A 24,857-nucleotide genomic window follows, 5' to 3' on the forward strand; every position below is an offset into this window, starting at 1 on the left:
GAAAACAACCGTGAATAACATGCTAAGGGCCTTAATGGAGAAAGTAGACAGCAGGCATTGTAATGCATGTAATGATGGACATTGTAAGCAGAGAGATGGAAATTCTAAGAATCAAAAGAAATGCCAGAGATCAAAAACTTTCTAACAGGATTGAAGAATGCCTTTGATGGACCCTTTAGCAGACTGGACATGGCTGAGGAAAGAATCTCTGAGCTTGAGGATGTGACAATAGAAACTTCCAAAACTGAAAAGCAAAGAGAAAAAAGACTGAAAAAAAAATAGAAAAGAATATCGAAGGACTGTGGGACAACTACAAAAGGGTGTAAAATACGTGTAATGGGGATGCCAGAAGGAGAAGAAAGAGAGAAAGGAATAGAAGCAATATTTGAAGCAGTAATGACCGAGAATTTCCCCAAATTAATGTCAGACACCCAACCACAGATCCAAGAAGCTCAGAGAACACCAAATGTCCAAAATAAAAACTACACTTAGGAGCCAGCCCTGATGGCCTAGCAGTTAAAGTTCAACGCGCTCTGCTTTGGTGGCCTGGGTTCAGTTCCCAGGCGCAGAACCAACCACTCGTCTGTCAGCAGCCATGCTGAGGTGGCGGCTCACGCAGAAGAACTAGAAGGGCTTACAACTAGAATACACAACCATGCACTGGGGCTGTGGGGAGGGAAAAAAAAAGAGAGAGAGGAAGATTGGCAACAAATGTTAGCTCAGGGCGAATCTTTCCCAGCAAAATAAATAAATAAGTAAATAAAACCTACACTTAGGCATAACATATTCAAACTTCAAAAAATCAAAGATAAACAAAAAATCCTGAAAGAAGCCAGAGGAAAAAATACCTGACCCACAGAGGAGCAAAGATAACAATCACATCCGACTTCTCCTCGGAAGCCCTGCAAGCAGGAAGAGAGTGGAGTGAAGTGTCTGAAGTGTTGAAAGAAAAAATCCACCAGCCTGGCATTCTGTACCCCGTGAAGTCATCCTTCAAAAGTGAAGGAGATATAAAGACTTTCTCAAACAAACAAAAATTGAGGGAATTTGTTGCAAGTAGACCTGCCTTGTAAGAAATGTTAGATAAGTCCAGGGAAAAGGAAAATGATATAGATCAGAAACTCAGATCTATGTAAAGAGCACCAGAGAATGAATAAGTTGAAGGTAAAATAAAAACTTTTGTTTTCCTTAATTGATCTAACAGGTAATAGTTTGTTCAAAATACTAATGGCAACAATGTATTCAATTATGTATGCTCATGTAGGTATGTATATATACTAAACATACTCTTCCCACACAATCCAACGACTGTGCTCGTTAATATTTACCCAAACAAATTGAAAGTTTATGACCACACAAAAACCTGCACACAGATATTTATAGCGGCTTTATTCATAATTGCCAAAACTTAAAAGCAACCAAGTAGGTGAATGGATAAGTAAACCGTGGTACATCCAGACAATGGAATATCATTCAGGGCTAAAAGAAATGAGCTAGCAAGCCACAGAAAGACATGGAGGAAACTTAAATACACATCAGTAAGTGAAAGAAATCAATCTGTAAAGGCTACATACTGTATGATTCCAACTCTATGTCATTCTGGAAAAGGCAAAACTGTGGAGAGAGTGAAAGATCAGCGGTTGTCAGGGGAGGTGAGGACGATGCACAGGTGGAGCACAGAGGATTTTTCGGGCGGTGAAACTGGTCTACACAGTGCTACCGTGGTGGAAACATGTCATCATACATTCGTCCAAACCCGTGGGATGCACAGTATTTCAGGTAAACTATGGTCTTCGGGTGATTATGACGAGTCAGTGTATGTTCCTCAGTTGTGGTAAATATACCGCTCTGGTGGGGGACGTTGATAATGGATTTTGATAGTGGGGGAGGCTGTGCCTGTGTGGGGACAGGGGATATAAGGGAAATTTCTGTGCTTTCTGCTCAGTTTTGCTATGAACATAACACTGCTTTAAAAAATAGTTTATTAGTTTAAAAAGAAAACATAACCATGAGTAACAAAGACACGAATAACATTGCTCTGCAGTTATTTCTGTGGTGATTATGCTGCTGATTTTCCTCAAAGGGAGTGAGGAAGTGTTTCAGATACATTATTCAGTAAATTTCTAACCACCTGCTCAGGATTCTGAAAGTTTTAGAACTCGTGTGTCAACAACAATGGCTTGAATTGGAAAACTACTTACTCTCCTTAGAAATTCAGTTCCAGGATTTAAATCCACATTGAATCCCAGGAATAAAAAGGGAACACAGTGTTAAAATGGGTAGACTTGTAAGCCTCTTGAATGCTATTGTGTAAACCTGCTGTTGAGAAATCCAACTCGAAAGAATGCAGCAAAGGAGCTCATGATGTTATGTTGTCAAACTCGTCCTGCTCCTCGTGGATCCTGAAGATTGGACTCCAGAAACCCAGCACTTAATTCCAATCAAGATATTCAAGAAGACACAGGACACTCCTACTTTCCCGGGCTCCTCCACCAATTCCTACCTCAACCAGATGCACTCTGGGTCCAGGCCCAACATTGCCACACACCTGAACACCCTCATGTTTGGAATGAAGAAAGAGTGGTTGTTGTTTTCCTCCAGTCTGTGACATAAAAACCACTCATTCTGCTTGAGAGCTTGAGGTTGCAGATAAAAAGCACAATAGAGTTTCACATTAAAAATCAAATTGGGGGCTGGCCCCGTGGCCGAGTGGTTGAGCTCGCACCCTCTGCTGCAGGCGGCCCAGTGTTTCGTTGGTTCGAATCCTGGGCGCGGACATGGCACTGCTCATCAAGCCATGCTGAGGTGGCGTCCCACGTGCCACAGCTAGAAGGACCCACAACAAAGAATGTACAACCATGTACTGGGGGGCTTTGGGGAGAAAAAGGAAAAAAAAAATCAAATTGACTCCAGCTCAGTCCAGACTTTGGGTGAAAGAGAGACTTTGGCGACCCTCTTGGGATGGGGCTGGACCTTGTATTTGGAGGGTACATTGTACAAGATGGAGAACAAGCCAACTTTCCAAATCAAGGAATGCTGAGGAGTAGGGAAAAATTATAGGAATTATGAGGGGTTTAGAGCCCCCCGGGGCTCCCCTTGGCATTGCCCTGTTCCACGAGCTCTTCTTTGAGCTCCTCTCTGAGTCCCTACTGATTGGACCAACGTGGCAGCTCATGATGGGCTCTTATGTTGCCCTCCACTCATTTCACACTTGGCTGACTCCACCTTGTCTCCCAGGTAGATTCAATTCATGTCAGCCAATCCCGAGGCTCATCTGGGGAGTCAAAGGCCGCAAAGGTGAGTCAATGGTAGGGAATCTGAGCAAACCCCCTCGGTGTACAGGTTAGGAAAGGAACCAAGGTCAAGAAAGGTGGAATGACTCACCTGAGGGCACCAAGCACCTGAGCTCCAAGCACCGAAGGGTGGTCAGTCAGCAAAGGGTTACACTTGTTCACTGTGCCGAAAAGTGAACTACGGCAAGTGTCTGGCTGCTTCCTTTGAACCCTGCTCCCGATGTGGGAGGAAGAAAGGAGATGAAATCAGAAGCTTGTCCTGGAGGCCTTTCGCCTTATCCCCCATCATGTTTGTGAATGCTTTCTTCATCCTAGATGACCCAGACGAAGTCACCAGTACAAATGTCTAGTCTCTTCTCAGCTAGGGATGCGGTTGGGTCACCTGGTCACTCCCTGAACTGGCTCTGGACGCATCCTCCAACATCCTGGTAAAGGGTCCCCGCCCTTCTGTCCCCAGTGAAACTGGAATTTTCCAGTGATAACAACGCCAGTTCTTACTGTTACTGCATTAGGTGCTTCACGTTTACTAAGCTATTTGATCTTCGTGATAACCCAAGAGGGCATTCCCATTCCCATGGTACAGATGAGAAAAGCGAAAAAGCAGAGGGATTTTTAAAAATGTGCTGAGAGCCTAAAAGCTAGGACTGAAGGCCAGACCCATCCAGCCGGGCTTCTCCTGCTCTGGGGACTGTGGCCTCCGGTTCCAGCTCCAGCTCCCAGATGGGGGCCTGCCACCCTCCTAAAAGAATCCAACTTAAATTCTTTTTTCTAATTCCGTGCTCACATCACACCTGGAATCCAAGCAAGATCCCCAGCCCCAGGCTCCTTGACTGTCTAACAGGGAGAACTGACACCATTACTTTGTTTCAGGGTCTTAGTCTAACAAAGAAATGTAATAGATGGAAAAGGACAGAGAAGAAAGGAGGAGGGGAGGCAGGGCGAGAGAAAGATACTAAAGCAAAACCTCCTTATGTCAGGATATCTCCTTGCTCTGAGGTATTCGTAGTGGTGCCTAGTAGCACATCAATTCAAACACACACAAATGTGTGTATATATGTATATATGCAGGGGTGTGTAGATACGTGAATATACAGATATCGTGTGTATTTCACTCCAATGGATAAAACCAGTAAGCATTCTGCGGTAGGTGATTGAGTCATTTTGAAATGGAAATGCTGAAAGCATCTGAAAGCTGCTTCCTGAATGACAGATGCAAGTCACCGGTCTCCACCAGTGGAGCAGGAAGAGGGGACTCTTGGGCAACCCGTGACCACCTGGTGGGATCTGAGTAGCCCTGACTTCTCTTCCTCCTTGTCCTCAGGGAAAGTCATGACTGCGGGGTGGAAAGTGCCCCATCCCTGCCCTGTGTCTCTGCCCATGCTTTCCCCATCCTCTGAAAACCTCATCCCCAAGCCCCTACTCACCCCCTCTCAGTTCACGCTCTGCCTCCTTACAGGGCCCAGCTTCAGTCTTGTCTACTCCAGAAGGTTTTCCCTGGCCACACAAGCTCTCAATTCGACTTTTTTTGGCTGAAAGCCTATGTGACCTGTAAAGGTCTCTGCTGTTACTGTTGAGGTTGTTATGAGGGGTCACGAAGATAAGCTATGTAAGAACTCCCAGCATCGATGCCTAAAACATGACAGGGACTCAGAAATGAAGACTGCTGTGACTGTTGAAAAGAATATAGAACAGGAAACAAAGTAAAAGTAAAAATGTCAGTTTTTTTGTAGACAGTTCTCATTTTAAAACATCAGGGTTTCTTTTGGACATCATCCGAGGAAAGGGCCAGTGAGTGCTGGCTGCGTGTCTGGCGTGGTTCTGAGCGGTGAGTGGGTGCCCGTCTGGTTTACCCCCAGTCAACCCAGGAGGCGACTTCTACCCGCACCCCTGACAGGTGAGGAAGCAAGGCCCACAGGCTTTAAAAGCTCACCCAGTTCACACAGCTGGGAAGGGGGGATGTGGGGCGCCCCCTCCTGCTCTCCCTGACACTGAGCACAGAACTCGTGGGGTCTCAGGGCTCACCTGTGAAATAGCACGAACTTCTGTGCAGGCCCCAGGCCCCTGGCGCTTTGAAGTTCACTGACCTGTCCCTGTGACCAGCAGAGTTGAAACCCGAAGTTTGCCTGGGGCTCTGCGTGAAAACAGCCCACCTCCCACGCCCAGAACAAGGACGCCATGCCCGAGGACAACGGGCACAATCCACAGGGCTTTTTCTCTTACATGCCTTCATTCTAGCAGTTCAAATTCATTTTTAAAGTTTCCTGCAGGCACTTTCTTTGTTAAATTGGACGCATTAGACCTCACGTGAACTCTGCAGTCTTTTCTCCTTCCCTAGGAAATTAGATTTCTTAATTTTGTTTTGTAGATTAGATTTTCATTAAACTTTGTTTCCTTTGAAAGAATAAAGAGGTGTTCACGCTGGAGAAGCAGGTAAAATTCTGTTCTTTGCAGCCGGCGGAGGGAGGTTCAGCACCAGAACCCAGGGCGGATCTGGGCCGATTCCAGGCCAGCGCTGGGCCCTCTGCCCGGCCTGACTCAGGAGCAAGTGCCCTGCGCAGCGCTTCGTCTGGGAGACGAAATCCCATGAGTGTTCCTGGGGTGAGTCCCGCAGCAGCCCCGCGTCCAGGTCAGACACGGCTGGCTCGCTCTGGGGTCGCACTGGTCACAATATCCCAAATGTTTGTCTGATACAGTAGAACTTGAGCTTTTCATAGATATTCTCTTTAATAGTAGTATTAAAGATCACTGACTAAAAGAAAACTGATTCTGGGGGCCGGCCCAGTGGCACAGCAGTTAAGTTCGCACTTTCTGCTTCGGCCAGGTTTGCCTATTAGGATCCAGGGTGCGGACATGGCACCACTTGGCAAGCCATGCTGTGGTAGGTGTCCCACATATAAAGTAGAAGAAGATGGGCACGGATGTTAGCTCAGGGCCAGTCTTCCTCAGCAAAAACAGGATGATTGGCAGCAGATGTTAGCTCAGGGCTAATCTTCCTCAAAAAAAAAAATGAAGGCTGATTCTCCTTAAAAACCAATATAGTCATTTGAAAGAATGTTTGTATTCTGCCCATCACAGGGAACAGAGATAGAGATTTGCTAAGGACCCAGGACTTCTGGCCCTGGGAGCCTTGAGGTGGCCTCAGGACCAGAGTCTCCAGAGCTGCCCCAGTCCATTGGCTCCTCCTCTTTAGAGGACCAGAGAAAACTCACCGTGGGTGACAGGGCTTCCGAAAGTCCGTGAAGGGTTGGAGGTACTGGCTCACGCAGCTGACTCACCTCTGCTTCTCTGGCCCTCGCTGGGTAGCAGAGGACCACAGAAGTGTTCGCAACTCCTGGAATAAAAGGCTGTTGCATTATAACACAATGTAAATATGCTAAAACAAAATATATCATCATAAAACTCAGAGACGCACAGTGGTGTCTCTGTCTCTAACTAGCTGGGTGACTGTGAACAAGTCACTGTGTCCCCTCTCCTTCCGGCCCTGAACTGTTTCCTTTGAAAAATGACTGAACTTGAACTCAATGGCTTCTGAGTGCCCTGCAGGCCCAGGTGCTCTGTCCTGCCATGTGGGAGTGATGGCTTCTTGGCGGCTGAGGTGTCAGGTGAGAGCAGTCACAGCTTGCGTTAATTTAGCCCTCGTTTCATGAGGTGGGTGTTAATGACCCCATTACACAGATGAGAATACAGAGGTTCAGAGCGGTTACTATTTCACCAAGGGTCCTGAGCTGGTCGAGTGGTGGAGCAGGGGTTCAAACCTTCAAAACTCATGCTTTGGGTGATGCCGCGTTGAGATCCTGACTCTGCGCTGCACACTGGCGCTTACCAGGGCCAGCCCCTGTTCTAGGCACTGGGCGTGGACTGACTTGCCTAATTCTCACAGCAGTCTCATCGCCATTTCACAACTGAGGAAACTGGGGCACAGAGAGTTTAAGCAACATGCTTAAGGTCACAGAGCTGGTATGGGCAGGAGGGATGTTTGTAAGCACAAACCATAACTTAGGACAGCACTTCCCCTTCATTATAACAAAGTGTGGAAATAGTATTCTTAACATCTATCTGTAGAATATTGGCATGGAAGTTTGCCCGGTTTCGAGACTTCCTCCAATACAAAGAGTTAGCTCCCCCAGAAATCCGGTCACAGGGTCACCCCTGAGCACCGCAGCGTGGGTTTATTAAGAAAATACATTAGTTTCCAGAACAATCAGCTTAGTCCTTCTTAAACGGGACTCTTCTAATCATGCTAATCTGCACTTTTTAAAAAATGTATAACATGGTTATCCAAGACTTGAAAGATGAATAAGATTTTGTATCATTATAAGTTGCTTATTTCTGGTATCCTGAACTGAAACCTAAAAATTTCATAAAGCATAAAATAAGGTCCTGTTTAAGCAAAATGGAGCTTATTGTATGGACAATCTAAGACCACCCTCTTGAAGCTTTTCAGCATTTAGGATGCAGAATAGGTTTTAAAAATGACTCCAGTGCTGAGCCAGCCCCGGTGGCCTAGTGGTTAAAGCTCAGTGCACTCCACTTCGGCGGACGGGGCCCGGTTCCTGGGGGCAGAACCATACCACTCGTCTGTCAGTTGCCACGCTGGGGTGGTGGCTCCCATAGAAGAACTAGATGGATTACAACTAGAATATGCAACTATGTACTAGGACGTTGGGGAGGGAGAAAAAAAAGAGAGAGAGGAACATTGGCAACAGATGTTAGCTCAGGGCGAATCTTTCCCAGCAAAGGAAGAAAAAGTTGAGAGCACTTTAAAATGACTCTGGCATTTATACAACACCAGCATAGTGAGGTGTGGGTGAAGTGGAGGGAGCAAAATATGGTTTTTCATACATTTGGTAATTACTTATTGAATATCTACTAGATACTTGCGAACATGGCAACAGAAGTATTGTCCCAGCTTCTCTCTTTGGTCTGTGGGGAAGGCAGGTGGTAATACATACATCACAATTGTGCGTTCAGGTTTATTACATGAAGCCAAGAATTGCAGGGTCCAAGAGAGCTGAGAACTTGAGACGGGGGCTTCCTGAGAAAGTGGTGTTTGTGCTGAGATCTAAGGACACGTGTCTCTCGGCTGGGAGAAGAAAGCATTCTAGGAACAGAGTGTGTGTTCCCGGTACAGGTGCCAAGGTGTGCAGACAGGAAGAAGGGAAACGCTAAGTGGGGATGGGGCCAGAACAAGGGATGGTTAAGGACTGGACTTTCTCTAATGGTGTGGCAGGCACTGTGACCTATCCAATGCCACTCCTCTTTCCTGAAAACAGAACCCCATTTTATTCAGGCAGAGACCCCTTGATCTCAGGGAGGGTAGGTCGAGCCCTCAGCCCCAGAAGATGAGTCAAAATTGGTTGCTAATTCTATCCTCTCTTTCCCAGTGACTGGTCAGGGGTGGGCATGCCGGCAGTTCCCCCTACTCAAGTGTAAATGGAAGAATGCTGGAGGGCTCTTGGGAAAAATCAGGTTTCCAGACAAAGCCTCAGAGCTCAAGAGGAGAGGTCCTTTCTGCCCTGCTCCTCTAGTCCTAACTGCATGTGATTGTGTGGCACTGTGGCCATCTGGAGTTGGTGGCAATCCCAATGACACAAAGTCACCGTGCTGAGGATGGCAGGAGGAAACAGAGAAAGAGTTTGGGTCCTTGACATTGCTGAGCCCCTGAACGAATCCTGGAACTGCCTCCCCAGGCTTCTTGGTACGTGGGGTCCTCAAAGGCCTTTGTCCAAGTCATCGCTGGCCAGGGACCCTGTCACTCACAGCCAAAGGCAACCTAAACTGATATTCTATGGGAAGGCATTGGTTTCAGTTATGTATTGCTAAACCACAAACCATTCTAGAATTTAACGGCTAAAACACCTATTTATTATTCTTCTCTCTCACAGCTCTGCAGGTTGACTGCGCCCAGCTGGGCAGTTCTCACTCGAGGTCTCAGGGGCGGTTGTGGTCATAGGGAAGCTGGAGCTGCAGTCATCTGAAGGCCCGACTGGGCTGGATGCCCAAGGTGACCCACTCACATGGCTGTTGTCTAGGAGCTCAGCTGTGGCTGTCAGCCGTTGTGCCTACACATGGCCACTTCATGTGGCTTTGGTGTCTCACAGTATGGTGGATGGTTTCCTAGAGAGAGTATTCCCTAAAAGAGTATTCCTAGAGGCTCAAGCAGAAACAGCAAAGTTTTTGATGACCCATCTTCAGAAGGCACAAGCCATCATTGGTCAAAAGCAAATCACGGAGCCAACCCAGATTCAAGGTGAGAATACCGGGAGGTGTAATTCAGTGGCAGGGCCATCTTTGAAGACCAGCTACCACACCACTGAGGGAGTTTAGGTGATGAATGACATAGTCAGATGGTTGCGGTGTTGAATGGATTGGAGGAAAGCAAGATAAAATGAGGAGACCAGTGAGGTAGCTTTAGAAGGTTGTGACTGACTCCCAGTCGCCGTCCCCTCCCACTCATTGTGTAGCAATGAGTCACCCCTTCTCTCCTTTATGCCAAATGATTCAGCAGTGGACAGATCCAAGCCAATTTGGGCCAAGGAGACTTGAGCAGAGCTCTGAGGGTTTCTGAGAAAGTTGGTTTCTTACTCTTAAGAAAAACACCTTGCGGCCAGCCCTGTAGCCTAGTGGTTAAGTTCAGCATGCTCCAATTCAGCGGCCTGGGTTCAGTTCCTGGATCTGGACCTACACCACTCATTGGTGGCCATGCTGTGGCAGCAACCCACACATGAGAGAGAGGAAGACTGGCGCAGATGTTAGCTCAGGGAAAAAAAAACCTTCAGGAAACCAGTCTCTCTCTTCACCTGGACATGAACATGGAGTCACGCAGAACTACTTACCATTGGCTGCTGTCTTACAGCCAGTGAGGGGAACTGGTCTTAAAATGATCTTGATATTGATCTTAAAAAGAATTAATACTCTGGGTAGCGAAGCAAAGATCTCAGAAGAACTAGAGTCTTTGGTGGCTTTGCTGAGCCATAGGACCACAGCTATCCAGCAATGACCTGAACCTCACTTTTTCAATTTTTCATGAATGATTTGAACAATGATTGTCACTGCATATTTTGCAAGGCTGCAAGTGTACTTCAAGACATTAGAGTGGGTGTCCAGAAGGACATGGGCTGGGAGTGGGAGGGGGGACCTGGGACAAAAGGGGGAAGTGAACAGATGGATGAGTCAATAGACTGTAAGTATTATGCACTTAGCAGTCTGAGTAACTCAACTTTATTCCCCTACAATAAACAAAAATAATAATGAATTGAGAAGCCTTCAGAAACTTTATCTAAGGAAGAGTTGCAGGAATGGATTCAAGGGTGTGTATGCAAACCACGTTTGATATACTGTAGAGAAATGGAGATTTAAGGGATTTCCAGAGTTAATTTTATTATGTTAACGAATCTATTTGATTTTGGGTCCAAACAGAAATCATTCCACATCCACAGTAAGATATTAGTCCACTGTTTAATACACGTAAATCACTAACGACAGTGACTTACACGTAATGCTAAACATGTTAGGGAGAATATTGTAAAGGACAATTAAAGATACAATTTTGGTTTAATTTTAATTTTTCTCCTAGAATTACATATATTATAGCTTAAGAATTCAAATAAAAGCACGAGGTTTATAATAAAAAAACATTAGTCCTGGCTCACGCTTCTCCACCCCAGATTCCCATTTCCCCAAGGCAACCACTTCTTTTAGTCACTTCTTCTGAAAATGTCCTCACATTTTTAAACAGCATACTATTCTGTTTATGACGTTTTCATTTCCCATGTTTCATTAACAATTTACTACGGAGGATGAAGGTTCAGGTGTCTTACATTGCCCCTCACACTCACTTCACCAAGTCCTGTCTCCTCAGCACAGTTTTAGCCCATTTCTTGGTTGAGTTCTTTCAGAGTGTTTCATCATTAGATGGCAAGAGCCGTGGGCATTTCTTTGTCTCTCTTACTTGGCCTTTCAGCAGCAGTTGCACAGATGGCCACTCTCTCATCCCTGAACCACTTTCTGCTTTGGCTTCCAGGACACCACGTTCTGCTCTCTGCGTTTTCCTCTGAACTTCCTGATGCTCCATTCACGCCCTTTGTCTGGCTCGGCCCTGCGGCTCCGCCCTGAGCCTCTTCCTTTTCCATTCCTCCCTTAGGCATCTCATCGAGTGTGTTTAAATACCGCACAGTCTGTCTGACGACAACTCCCAGATTTACATCTTCGGTCCGGATCCCTCCCCTCCTCTCCAAACCTGTTCATGCAAGTGGGTACTTGGCATCTCCCTGGCAGACTCCCAGATATCCCATACCCAGCACCTGATATTTCTCCCCAAACCTGCTCCTCCTGCCTCCTTCCTCGCCTCAGTCATTGGCAATGCCATTCTTCTCATTCCTCCGGACTCGACTCCTGTCTTTTCCTCACTCCCTTCGTCTGGTCCATCAGCGAATCTTGCTCTTAATTTCAAAGTAAGCCTTCAGCACGCCACCATTTCCCTACAGCCTCCCGTGCCTGCACCCCTACAAATCACCTGGGTTGATGTAAGGGGGGGGGGGGGTGTCTTTTTTTTCTTTAAAGATGTGCACCTGAGCTAAAATCTGTTGCCAATCTTCTTTTTTTCTCTTTTCGTCTTCTCCCCAAAGCCCCCAGCTACATAGTTGTCTATTCTAGTTGTGAATGCCCCTGGTTGTGCTATGTTGGACGCCGCCTCAGCGTGGCCTGATGAGCGGTGCCATATCCGCACCCAGGATCGAAACCAGTGAAACCCCGGGACGCAGAAGCAGAGCACACGAACTTAACTGCTGGGCCTCGGGGCGGCCCCTGTAAGGGGATCTTAACCAGTCTCCCTGCTCACACTGGGCCTGGGCCCACTGTCCTCAGAGTCACCCTCATCCTTTCCCCACCTCCACTCCGCTCTGCTCAGCATCGTGCCTGCCTCCCTCCCCTTTCTTGGCTTCCTGCTGTGAGGATCTCTGGGCTGCCCTCCCCTTTTTTTTTTTTTCTACCTCTTTTTGGCTTCTTCCATTGCCTCTGTTAAAATCCCTCTGCTTTAAATACTGTTGAAAAGAAAACAAACAAAACCCTGCAATTGCTAGGGAGTCCGGCTCTCAAGAGCTGGCTCTTGGGTTAAAGTTGATAGTGTTATTGAAAAGAAGAGACAGAGGAGTTACTCAATTTGTTTCTCATTCTCTTTGGTGGAAAACAGCAGTTTCCTCACATGGTGATTATATCTGTGTTGGTCGTTAAGTCAGAAATAAAGTGGCTATCCTCTAGGGATTAGAGCGTGCAGGAAACAGGGCCGTGTACCAGCGCTAGGCTTGATCATCGTAAGAAGAGACAAGTGTTCCTGTTTCTTGTTTGCATGTTTGTTTTGTGGTTTCTCCTGAAATGCAAGGCTTTTCTTGATTGAATGGTTTCCCCCCAGAAAACACAGTCTCAGACAAGGGGGTGCCCCCAGCAAGGTTTGGGAACAAGCTCTCAGAGTAGAGGAGCGGGGACAGAGAGTGTGAGAGAGGAAAGGAAAGAAAGCCAGAACAAGGGTTTGTTTGCTTTTGTTTATTTGTTAAGTTGGAAGAGAGGAGTGGGGGGCCCCAGAGAGTGCCAGCTCCCTGGTGCGTCCTGGTTGCATCCGGACAAAAATGCCGGACTGCTTCTAGACAAGTCCACACATTGGCCCCAGGTCAGAAAGGAAGAGATGCAAGATGCGCTGAGGGAGGTGCTGTCGGCTTGTGCCTGAGCAGAGCGGCTTGCTCAGGTGGCAACTACCAGTAAAGTTGCCTAAAGAACTGGAGGCAGGACAGACCTGACGTGCAGCAGGACTTGGCCCAGAGCAAGGTGTCAGGTTTGCTTTCTCAAAACTGAAGTGGCTTATTTTTCCTGGTTTGACCCTGACTGATCCACTGTTTCTAACCTTGATGCGATCAGTCAATTCTCAACACAGCAGGCAGAGCAATCCAGGCAAATGCAAGTCAGAGCATGTCACTCCTCTGTTCAGAATCCTCCCACAGCCCTCATGTCATCTGGGAAAGGGCAGATCCTGAGTGATGCTCACACCCCATAAGACCCGGATCCCTCCTCATTCCTACCCTTACCTCCTACTCCACTCCTTTTGGTTCACTCACGTCCAGCCACGTGGGCCTCCTCGTTCTGCCTTGGACATTCTGCAAATGTTCAAACCTCAGGGCCTTTGCACCTGCTAGTTCCTCTATCTGCAAAGTTCATAGAAGCTGAGAAATCCTTGTAGTATGCAGTGCAAAACGACAAAGATATTGATTAGCTATCTGCATGGCTACCTCCCTCAATTCTAACTAATATTTAAGTCAAAAGTCGGCTTCCCAGTAAGGCTTCCCTGGTATGCTATCTAAAATTTTCCCCCTCCAACAATTTATATCCCCCTTCCCTGCTTTATTTTTTTCTCTCTAGCATTTCCCATGATGTAAGGTACTATATATTCTACTTCTCCATCTTGCTTCTCTCTAGTTCCCTTAGGAGAATATAAACTCCAGGAAGGAAGAGATTTTTGACTGTTTTTTTCACTTCTTTGTCCTCACGATCATTGTGGATACTCAGTAAACATCGGTTGGATAAGTAAATGAAGAGAAATGTCGACTCGTGGAAGTTGCCCAACCCATGAACAACCAGCAGCATGGAAAATAAAACTCAGTGAGGTATCATTTTATCTCCATTAAATTGGCAAAAATTTTAGAGAGACTGATAACATCCATCACGGGCTAGAGTGTGGATACACTTTCAAACATTTTAAATTGATTGAGCCATTCTGGAGAGCAGTATGGCAGTATTTATTAAAATTAATAATGTTCATACTCTCTAATTAAAATTCCACTTTGAGGAAACTTCCTAAGAAACACTTTGACAAGCACAGAATGATACATGCACATGGATTTACTGCAGCATTGTAACGGGGGAAAAAGTGGAAAAAACCTAAATGTTCACCAACAGGAGGATGTTTAAATAAAATCGAATGAGAAATATATATAACAAATTATTCCAAGATATAGTCCTCTACAGCCATTAAAAATACAAGATTTATAGACCAAAAAAAAAAAAAACAAGAAAAAAATAACAGAAAAAAGCAACTTGTGAAATAATATTGTCCTTATGATCCCAGCTATATTTAAGAAACCCAATCCAAATAAGCGTGTGTGCACACCACGTTTGCTTATGCCTCCGAAGGCCCTAGAAGGTAGCACACCAAACTGCTCTGACCTGAAAAGCCTGAAACTATGCCTAACACGTATAAGCGCTACAGCTGTAAGAGTTGGCTATTTTTCTTTATATTTCTGTATTTTTATGATGATCCGTTCCTGGATTACTTACGTAGTTTAAAAGTAAAGACTATGTTTGTGATTAAGTTATAACACTACTTGCACCCAACTACCCGGCGAGGGCAAGAGCCATTCATTATTAATCCCTCCATCTCGAGAGCCCAGCACGTCAACGCCCTGTGGGAACTCCTGCCAGGGGATCCAGCCTGCTGTTTCCCGTCTCTGCCCGAAACCAAAACGGACCCCAAGCTAAAAACAGCCTCCACGATAGAGCCCCAGGCCTCCCGCTTCCCGCCCAGTGCGCAAGCGCCAGTAGGCGGTGCCTAACGCCCGGCCGCCCCTCCCCCTAGGGGTGAAGACGTCACTAGGCCGCGCCGCGCACCGCTTGACGTGCTTGCGGCCCGCCTTCCGGAAGGAAGCGCCAGCGGCTGACTATGGCGACCGCCGCGGAGCAGTGGGTGCTTGTGGAGATGGTACAGGCGCTCTACGAGGTGAGCTCAGCGGCCCGAGGGCCCACACCGCACCCGACCCTGGGCAGGTGGGACGGCTCGTGTGGATTTGTGGTCGGAGGCCTGGGGGGCTCGGTCGGTCACACCCGCACCCTCGGCTGTCCTCGCTGGAAGGGCTCGGGGGCGAACACCGTCCCGGCGACGGAGGGTAGGGAGGGACGGGCGGGAGCCGGCCCCGAGGGTCTCGATTTGATCGCTGGCCGGCGCGGAGCCCGCTCTGGGTCCTGTCGGGGCGCAGGCAGGGAGCGCGTGGGAGGGGGCGCGGGAGAGAGGCTGGTCCTCAGAAACCGGAGTTGGGACGGATGGTGGAATGAGGTGGTGAAAATAGAGTGGGAGGTCTCAGTTTGGGGAGGTCCTAGGGGAGTCAGGTGCTTGGAACTGTGGAGCAGGTAATAGGGGAAGGAATTGTAATAAGTTGGAGTTTGTCCGTTTTTGTCGGAGAGTGGGGTTAGAAAAGAAGCCCAATGATTTAGAATTTAGGAATATGAAATAGTTTGTCTTTCTTCCGCATATGTTCCGTTTTCTGTCTTGTCAAGATACAGATGTTTGAGTAGATTTTTAAAGGAAGAGTAGTTAAGAAGTTTTTGAAAGGCTGGTTATTTCAGGTATGTTAGATAATAATGAAATCAGAATCTCAGCCTCAGAGAATGTTCATTCATTTGACATGTATTTCCTGAGCTTCGCTGTGCTGTCCAGTAGAACTTTCTGCGTGTTCTCTGAGCTATTCAACACAGTAGCCACATGTGGCTGTTAGGCACTTGAAATGTGTGTAGGTGCAACCGAGGGACTAAGTTTTCATATCATTTCACTTAGATGTATATTTAGTTACATGGTGACTAGTGGCTCTGGCATCGGACAGCACGGATCTAGACTGGGAATAGTGCAGTGAACAGGCAAGAGGCAGGCCCTGTGCTTAGAGAACTCACATTCATTTAAGTGAATCTTGGTCTTCTTTTGATAATTTCATTTAAACTTACCATTCCTGCTTACTGGCAGGGGTGGTGATGGTGTCCTCCATTTCAAGACTTGTCAGAACTTCCTGAACAACAGGTGACTGAGCAGAGGTGACATAAGCGATGTCCAACATTAGCTGAATTATAGTAACTAAGATAAGAGCCACTAAAATTGAATGATTGTTTTTAGAAATGAATAATTTTCTGTGATACGTTGTTGTTGCCCTTTTGAAGACTGCATAATTGACTGAGAGTGAGTTTTGGGAGAAGTCGTCCTGGGTGTAACATTTCCAGGAAAAGAAGACGCATTTGTGATTTTTGTTAATTCACTAGACAGTACCTCAATTTTTCTTAGGATGATTTCTTTATAGAGTGGGGTGGTTAACTGGTGCCTTGGGCAGATGTTTGTCTGCTAGAATCCAATTACTGAGAAAACCAAAAGGATATTTAGACTAGAGCCCTTGTTCTTAAATGAATTATATTCAAGGGGGATCAGCAATTTTAAAAAATCATCTTAAAGATTTCTGTTCTCGATCCCAGTTTCTATGCACTGGGTATGTAGAACTTGAGGAGTCTTGTATAGTGTACTCAAAAAAGAAATAACCGTGTGTGTATGTAACGTATGTGTGTAGTTTGAAAGTTATTTGTACATTGACCTGGAAGTTTACATATGAATGTGTCAGCAGTTTTCCTGTCTCCACATGCTGCAGTTTTTTTTAACTGTTGTGAATCATCCTTGCTTTCTTTCTGTCTAATGTTTGAAAATAATTTGTTTGTTTCTAAATGTCTCATTTATTTATTTGTTTATTTATAAAGATTGGCCCTGAGCTAATATCTGTTGCCAATCTTCTTTTCTTGTTTTTCTCGCCCAAGCCCCCCAGTACATAGTTGTATATTCTAGTTGTAGGTCCTTCTAGTTGTGGCATGTGGGATGCTGCCTCAGCATGGCTTGATGAGTGGTGCCATGTCTGCACCCAGGATCCAAACTGGTGAAACCCTGGGCCGCTGAAGCAGAGTGCACAAACTTAACCACTCGGCCACAGGGCTGGCCCCTAAATACCTCTTTTAAATGATTTTCCAGTGACAACCAATTAGAATAGAGCACCCTGTAACTGACTGAGGTTTAGTTGATATCTGGAATCTTCCACATGCACTTAGTGTGTCTAGTTGCATAAAACATAAAAGTTAACCTGGCCTTTATCCTAGAAACATAGAGTTGAAAAGAAGACCTGACGTGGATGTTTCATTATGGCGTCTTTATGGCTGTTGACGTGGAAAACACTACATACTTTTGGGGAACTACAGTAGAAAAATATCTGCTATTCCTTTAAGCATTTATAAAGTCTTTTTTTCTCTCTGCCATGTTCCAAGAAAGATTTAAAGAGGCTTGAAAGGGGTACAGAAAATATACTAAGATGTGGAAAATTCTTTAAGAATTGTGGAAACTGGTTTCCAAGTAGCTGTCTTAAGTCATCCGTGGTAGATGGGGGTGGCAGAAGGCTTGTGAAGCTGTGAAATGTTTGTTACGGTCATTTCCCACCAGTAAAAATTTAAATGACCTGGAGGATCTGATCGTTGATGTTGTTTGACATATTGGGATTCTGTGTCAGATTTTATTTTAAAAATTAATTTTTTTCCTTTAAAAATTTTGCAGTTTTAAAGATAGAGTATTAGAGGTTTTCCATGTGTAGGAGAAATTGCCTAGTGTTAGAAATGGGAAAAGGAATGCGTAGAAATGAAAGGAACTTTGAAAGTAAATTTTAAGAAGTAATAGTTTAAAGGTCATGGGAGGCAGTATATGCGGGTGCATCACATGTTATGTGCAGGTTTTAGAAGGGTTTATTTCATTTCTTTTTTGTATTTCACTCATAGGCTCCTGCTTACCATCTTATTTTGGAAGGAATTCTGATACTCTGGATAATCAGACTTCTTTTCTCTAAAACTTACAAATTACAGGAACGATCTGATCTTACAGTCAAGGTAAGATTAAATCTGTTTTATTATTCAGTATATGATTATAGTTACTGCGTCTTTCCAAAAAGGATTTGTGGCCCCTCAACTATATATGTTAAAATGTTTTCTGTAAGGTAGGGAAATCAGGGGGAATGAAGTATCAGGGTAGACAAAGCATGGGATGCCAGGGATGAAGTCAGTACCCTGAAGAGTACTGTGTTACCGGGCTCTGTGCCTTGCTAGGGGTGAACAGCAGTCTGGTGAATAGATGGTGGAAGGGCAGCATGGGCAGCTGCTGCATTTCGAATGTTCATTTGCAAGATTGCATGAGTTGCTCAGGAAAAGCACCACCATTTCTGAAACCTAAGTGAAAGTGCTCCCTGTGGTCTTCATAAAGGAAATTCGGAGTTGGAAAGAATCCCGCCCCACCCCAAATTGAATTATACTGTGTTCTGAGGGCCCAGCTGAAGGCCAAGTGGGACGAACCTTAGGGAGCAAAAGTGTCTGGCGGGTCTGTGCTGAGGCCCACTTGCAGTCCATTAGTACAGGGACGCAGGGGCTTGAGGGACGGCAGCTTACCCTTCGCTCAGGTTGCAGCACTGGGGAGCTGGGCCCCAGTGTGAGGGGAAAGAGCAGTTTTGGCTGCAGCATGGTTTCTGTCACTTGGATCCTTTCCCTGTGCAGCCCCTAGAGCCTTGTGCCAGAATGCTCAGGGAGACAGGGTCTGGGAGAGATGTTTTCCCACAAAAATCTCTAAAAATTTTGGTTCACAAGGCAGCATTGAGTACAGCACAGAGATGAAGCTCTGGGCTTTACTTGCTGGAGCATTCACAGGAGAAAGTTCGAGTGGAGTGGAATTACCACAGCAACGTGGCGATTGCTTCCCTGTTTTTGCTGACTGGCTACTGCTGTCCTGATCATCAATATTAATCATGAGACAGTCAGGCAGTGTGCCCTAGGGGACATGCAGCAAATGGTTCTTAGGGCAAATAAGTTTTGGAAATCTGGGTAAAGCAGAGTAAAGATTGTCTCATCACGTGATTTCTTTTTTTTCTTAAAGATTGGCACCCGAGCTAACATCTGTTGTTAGTCTTCCTTTTTTCCCCCCAACTTCTTCTCCCTGAAGCGCCCCCCATACCTAGTTGTATATTCTAGTTGTAGGTCCTTCTAGTTCTGCTATGTGGGACACCGCCTCAGCATGGCCTGACGAGTGGTGCTAGGTCTGTGCCCAGGTGCCATGTCCCCACCCACGATCTGAACTGGCAGAACCCCGGGCCTTCAAAGCAAGTGCCTGAACTTAACCACTCAGCCACGGGGCTGGGCCCTGCATAATTTCTTATGACCTTTAATATGGCAGTGGATATTTGAACCTCTCTTTGAAGGGATGCCCTAAACTTCACCACAGTTCCTCCCTTCCTTTTTTGTGAATACCTTGTGGCATTAGGCTGCCATGGAGCAGTCTTTCAATAGCATTACAGTAAGACTGGGCCATCTAGGTCAGAAATCCTGTCTCTCCTTTTTTCCCTTGGTATTTAGGAACTCCTTGTGAATGATTATGTGGCCATGAAACAGATTTCTAGCCCAGATTTGTAAGAGCTGATCAATCCTAATATTCTTAGTTTTAATTTAAACATTTCAATTAGAGTTGGAAGCAATCCTCCTCACCCCGCTACTCCCCACCTCCCCACCTAGACTGAATTGTGACGTGTTCTCTATGGGACTTAGCTCAAGGCATGCTGGGCGAGCTTTAGGAAGCAGAAGTGTCTAAAGAATGCACACATATATACATTTTTAAAAAGAATGATACTGAAAATAATTTTAGAATAATCCTCGAAAGCAAAACTTAGCTAAAGCAGGATTCAGTCGTCAGTGACATCTTACCCTGAAAGCTGTGGAAGGAAGAAAAAAACTGTGAGTGTTTTTAAAGCTTCACTTATGGCAACGTAGTCGAAATGCCCTTCTCAGTTTTATAAATCTGCAGAGGCTCTTGAATACCAAGGGATCTTGAGTTGATTCTAATGTCTCTCTCCATGGTAGCAAGTGGATGGTCTGCTGGACCCATACCCCAGGCTTGTGTGGGCTGCAGTTCTCTCCCATGCGGTCAGTGGCAGAAACAGATGAGGAATTTATTGGTTGATTTGTTCAGCCAGTGTTTTTGAGTGCCTCAGCATCAGGTGAAGCAGGTGAATCGGGCTCTTGGCCCTGCCCTGGAGTTAGCTCTCAGGAGAAAAATGCCCAGAAGCATGTGACAGAAGTATGAGAACAGAACCATTGAGAGTGGGCGTGTCTGTAAGGCAAGAATGGCTGTGACTGTTATGTTAATTTAGGTACTTCGTGTTATCTTGTACATCCAGACTACATTTTCCAGATTACCTTTTTTTCTGATTCAAGAAAGGATAAGAAACTCAAATAGTCAAGGTAGTTGTCATGCATGAAGTAACGGACAAAAGAGATAGAGTGGCTTTTTATGAGAAATTTCCAAGCAACTAAGTCCTATTATAATAATAATTATAAGAGAGTCTTTTTCTATATTTCAGCTACTTCTGAATCCCTGCCAATGGCTCGTGGGAAACAGTGCTTTGTGGTCTAGATGATCCCTTCCCATGACTGGCATCTGTAAGGACTTAGGGTCTGGCTATCTGTAATATCATGGAACAGGGGCTGAGCTCACTACCCACGGTCGTGCGTCTCACCTTTGTGTTATAGACTTCTTTTTGTCTTGCTGTCAGTATAAGTTATACTTCCTACTTCCCACAGTGCAAAATCCTGAGCAGAGAGATAAAGTTTTCTTAACTTTTGCAGTCACACACAAAGCTACATGGAAAAAGAGCCTTTAGCCTGTGATGAGGAAAGAGGCGAGGGGTTAAGCGCAGAAAATTCACTAGTGATTTCCAACCACAACAGCTGGACCTCTGTTTCTAGCTATGTGTTCGTTATGACGGTTCCCTTTCAACAAACAATTTGGGTACTGCTGGAGTTGCTGTCCAGTGATGCACTGTGCTGTGTTTTAACTCCTTCTCTCCTGTAGGAAAAGGAAGAATTGATTGAAGAGTGGCAACCAGAACCTCTTGTTCCTCCTGTCCCAAAAGACCATCCTGCTCTCAACTACAACATCGTTTCCGGGTAAATTGGTTCGCTACTCGAAACACTTGTGTATTGGTTCCTGTAGGTGTGCTCGCCGACGTGTACAGTGCTTTCTAGTGTAGTATTTCTTTCTTAACTAAAAGAAAACATTCAGAAATTTCTAGAGATCACTGCTTTAGTCCCCAGTATAAAGCTTTCTTTTAGGGATGGTATGGGCATTTTTTATAGTCTCTAATTTAGGCATTACAGTTTGTTTCTTTTTTCTATTAAAAAAAGATCTTTTGTCAGAGTACTATACACACATGATATTTCAGATGGTCATTTAAATGAAAACACTCCTGCTTGGTCCCACTGGGGTGCTCTGTTCTTTTTTTTTTTTTTTTTAAAGATCGGCACCTGAGCTATCAACCGTTGCCAATATTCTTTTTTTTTTTCTGCTTTATCCCCCCAAACCCCCCCATACATAGTTGTATATCTTAGTTGCAGGTCCTTCTAGTTGTGGGATGTGGGACGCCACCTCAACGTGGCCTGACAGGTGGTGCCATGTCCACGCCCAGGATCTGAACCCTGGGCCGCCACAGCAGAGCATGCAAACTTAACCACTCGGCCACGGAGCCGGCCCCGGGTGCTCTGTTCTTTATTTCCTTCATCCTCAGCGCCCACATCCATTCTTCTCCCCACTGAGGCACCCACTGTGATACTTTCATTATGCTTCCTATTAACATTTCGTGTGTTATATATTTCCATGCTATTAAAATGATATGTTTTAGTATTTTGATGTATGTATCTTTGAAACCACACAGTCTTGATATTTTATGAATGTGTATTTTTAATTTTATGCTCTAGACTTCGTTCTGACTTTTTACAAGATTTTTACTCAAAACATTTTCCGACAAATATTTGAGTGCCTACTATGTTTAAGGAATGTGCTGAGCAGATTAGTTTATAGTAATAAATCAAAATCTTTGTTCTCCTGGGGCAGACAGACCAACAATGAAGTGATTAGAAGGTTAGCTGTGTGAAGGGGTGTGAAGAAATATCAGAGCAGGGCAAACAGAGCGAGGGGGGTTGCTAGATGTGCCTCTTGTTTGTTTCTTCTCCCTGCTGCATAATATTCTGTTGTGTGTTGTCACCGCCTTCCACTTAGCCGTTTTTCTCAAGTGGGTACCTAAGCTGCCCCACTCCCCACTGCACAGAAAATCCTGTGATAATATCCCCTTGCAGACTGAGTCTCCTGGGTGGTGTCGAACCTGGAGTGTGTGCTGATTTATGCCCGTCTCATTTCCCTGTGGGACTTTTTAACGTTGTGATCCACCTGTCTATGCTCCCCTGAGTTTGTATATGGGGTTTTCCTCACAGCCCTGTCCGGCAACATTGTTTTATTTTGCATTTCTCTCATTATTTGAACCTTTGAGTATCATTTCATCTACTTATTAGCTGCTGGCATTTTCTCCTTCTGTGAATGCCTCTTCATATCTTGTACCTCTTTTTCTACCTGATTCCCAGCTGGTCTTTTGATTAGCAAGGCTCCTATATACTTCGTAGGTTTTAATCCTTGGTCAGTTTTTGATGTTGATTCTAAAACACGTTTTTTTCCTGTATTAATATCTCTAAAATGGGGGTGGATCTTGTAGCTGCCGAGAGTCGTCGTCAGCCAGGGGGGTTGTCACTGCCCGTGTACCGATGAACCGGCTCACGGCTCTGCTTGCTGCCAGCGCTTAGTTGGGTTATGACTGCTGCTGGTAAGTCAGTCAGCTGATGGCGGGGGAAATGGCCAGACCCCTGTGAGCAGATGAACAGAGGTGGCTATGACTAAGGCTGTGAACATCCCTTTCTGCTGCCTTTGGATAATAGCAGCTTACTTTTTAGAAGCATGTGGTTCGATTGGGGAAAGGTGAAACTAGGAGTTTAATGTAGAGAATGGGTGACACTAACTTGTTGGGTAATCTCAGAGATGAAAGTGGAGCGTCCTCCTGAGCAATGCTGGGATACTCCTGATGGCGGGGAGGAGAATACTGTGTGAATCCCCGTGGTATCCGTGGCTTCACAGGGGAGCAGATGGCCAGAACTCGGGTAATAAGCTTAGGAATGTCTTGACTGATTTATCTTGCTTATATTTTCCTTTATGTAAGTAAAAAAGTAGCGTGACAAAAGTCTCTGTCTATGAACGCCTACTAGAACTTTTCATTAAATATAAATAAAAAATTCTAAATGAAAAGAAAACGTAGTTACATTTTAATGGGCACTGTTTTTCTTCCTTAGTGGTAGATAAAATACAGTTGATACCATCTGAAGTACAAGAAATCTCTTTATCACCCACCTGTTAACTTTGTCTTTGGTATCTTCACTGAACAAAAATTCTTAATTTTAACTTGGTCAGATTCATCCGTTTTGGCCTCAGTTTGTGTGTTTGGAGACTTATTTCAGAAATCGTTTCATACTCCAAGGTCACAAAGACATTCTTCTACATTTTCCTCTGTTATCTCTTCCAAAATATCTTTCAGGTTTTTAATGTCTGGAGTTCACCTTTGTACATGGTTGTTCAACTTTATTTTTCTCCACAGAGAAGGAAATAGGTGTAACTTAGTAGTTTGTGGGTCAGCTGCTGTCATTTGCCAGGTATTTGTATATAGACAGTTCTTGATTCTTTCATTGGTTTAGTTGCCTGTTCTCGCTTCACTGCCAAACTGGTTGTTAACAGGGGTCTGTCATATTTGTTTCTTTCTGGTAAAGCACCATCCTCCCTATTTCCAAGTTCACGTATATGATTGGGAACTGACTGTCACTAACAGTGAGGTTGTGGTGTTTGATTGGGAAGGGTTTCATTTTTCTTCCTTCAAGTCCTCTGAGGCCTTGATTGTGGACATATTTTTCTAGATCGGTTTTATTTGCTTCTGCGAGGGACCCTGAGGGTTTTAGGCTCCAGGACTCCTGTGTCAAGTGCCCAGCGTGACTTATTCCTGCAAGCCTGCGAGGCACAGGTGCCAGCCTTCCGTTTCTCACTGGGCTCTGTTTTCCTTCTCTGCCCCAAGTGCTGCACAGAAACAAGATCCCTATGTCCCCACATCCTGCTGCCTCTTAGCGGCTTGTCCGCTGTGGTCAGGGGCTTTGGGTGGACTTCTTCTTGATAGTTGGATTTCTATGTGTGTGACTGCTTTGTAGAGTGGCCTCGATTTTCACATCAGCACCCGTTAGTACAGGCTTGTCTACATGAGTGTTTTGACTCTTCGTCTTTGTGTGAGTGCCAGCACCTCCACACCAGGGAGGACTTAGGAAACTTAAAGACGTCCCGAGAAGTAGGGAACTAAATGACATGATGGATTCAGAATCACAGTGAGTGCTTGGAAAGAAAAGAAGCCCTTGAAGCTGTAGAGAAGAAGGAAGAAAATGTGTAGAGAGCACCTCTTATGGGCCAGGCACTTTTATAGTGACAATCACCTTGAGAGGTAACTTCTCTCCCCACTTGGTAGATGAGGAAACTGAGGCTTGCGGAGGCCAGGTAACGTCCCCAGGCTTCTGAAGCCGTCAGGAGCCGTAATGCATGTGGGATCCGTCTCACTGACTCTACAGCCCGTGTTCTTTTCACTGAGGCTCCTTGCCATTTGGATGAGTTCGTCTGCTTTTGTGAATTTGCTTCAAGTGGTCTTCTTTCCCTGGTTTCCCTGCATCTTGTGCTAAATTTTTCATAGAAAACTCGTTCTGTTAAAACATACCAACAAGAGCAGTGTTTCTCAGTCTGTTCTGACTGCAGTGCATTTTGTAGAGCAGCCCAGTGTGTAGACGAGTGCATATGTG

The 24,857-nt window shown here is 45.4% G+C and overlaps 2 protein-coding genes across 5 annotated transcripts in view; one reads left to right on the forward strand and one right to left on the reverse strand.

Annotated features, from left to right (window-relative positions):
* Positions 1–3,592, reverse strand: part of LOC103554495 (serine/threonine-protein kinase MRCK alpha-like) — a 58,656-nt gene extending 55,064 nt beyond the window's left edge. For 2 of the 3 annotated variants that reach the window (XM_070590359.1, XM_070590358.1), the window contains exon 1: positions 3,385–3,497. The gene's annotated coding sequence lies outside the window, so the exon portion shown is untranslated. Of the gene's footprint in view, positions 1–3,384 lie in introns of all 3 variants that reach the window. The other variant, XM_008525575.2, reaches the window with a different exon arrangement.
* An 11,304-nt stretch (positions 3,593–14,896) lies between these two features.
* The window catches only part of SPTLC1 (serine palmitoyltransferase long chain base subunit 1), a 49,383-nt gene continuing 39,422 nt past the window's right edge, over positions 14,897–24,857 (forward strand). The window contains exons 1-3 of one of the 2 annotated variants that reach the window (XM_070590360.1): positions 14,897–15,054; positions 17,898–18,005; positions 21,007–21,101. In XM_070590360.1, the coding sequence (XP_070446461.1) occupies positions 14,998–15,054; positions 17,898–18,005; positions 21,007–21,101 (260 nt within the window). In that variant the 5' untranslated portion in view covers positions 14,897–14,997. Of the gene's footprint in view, positions 15,102–17,897; positions 18,006–21,006; positions 21,102–24,857 lie in introns of both variants that reach the window. The other variant, XM_070590361.1, reaches the window with a different exon arrangement.

The sequence above is a fragment of the Equus przewalskii genome, chromosome 22, assembly GCF_037783145.1.
Source record: "Equus przewalskii isolate Varuska chromosome 22, EquPr2, whole genome shotgun sequence".
In the NCBI taxonomy this organism is placed as follows: domain Eukaryota; kingdom Metazoa; phylum Chordata; class Mammalia; order Perissodactyla; family Equidae; genus Equus; species Equus przewalskii.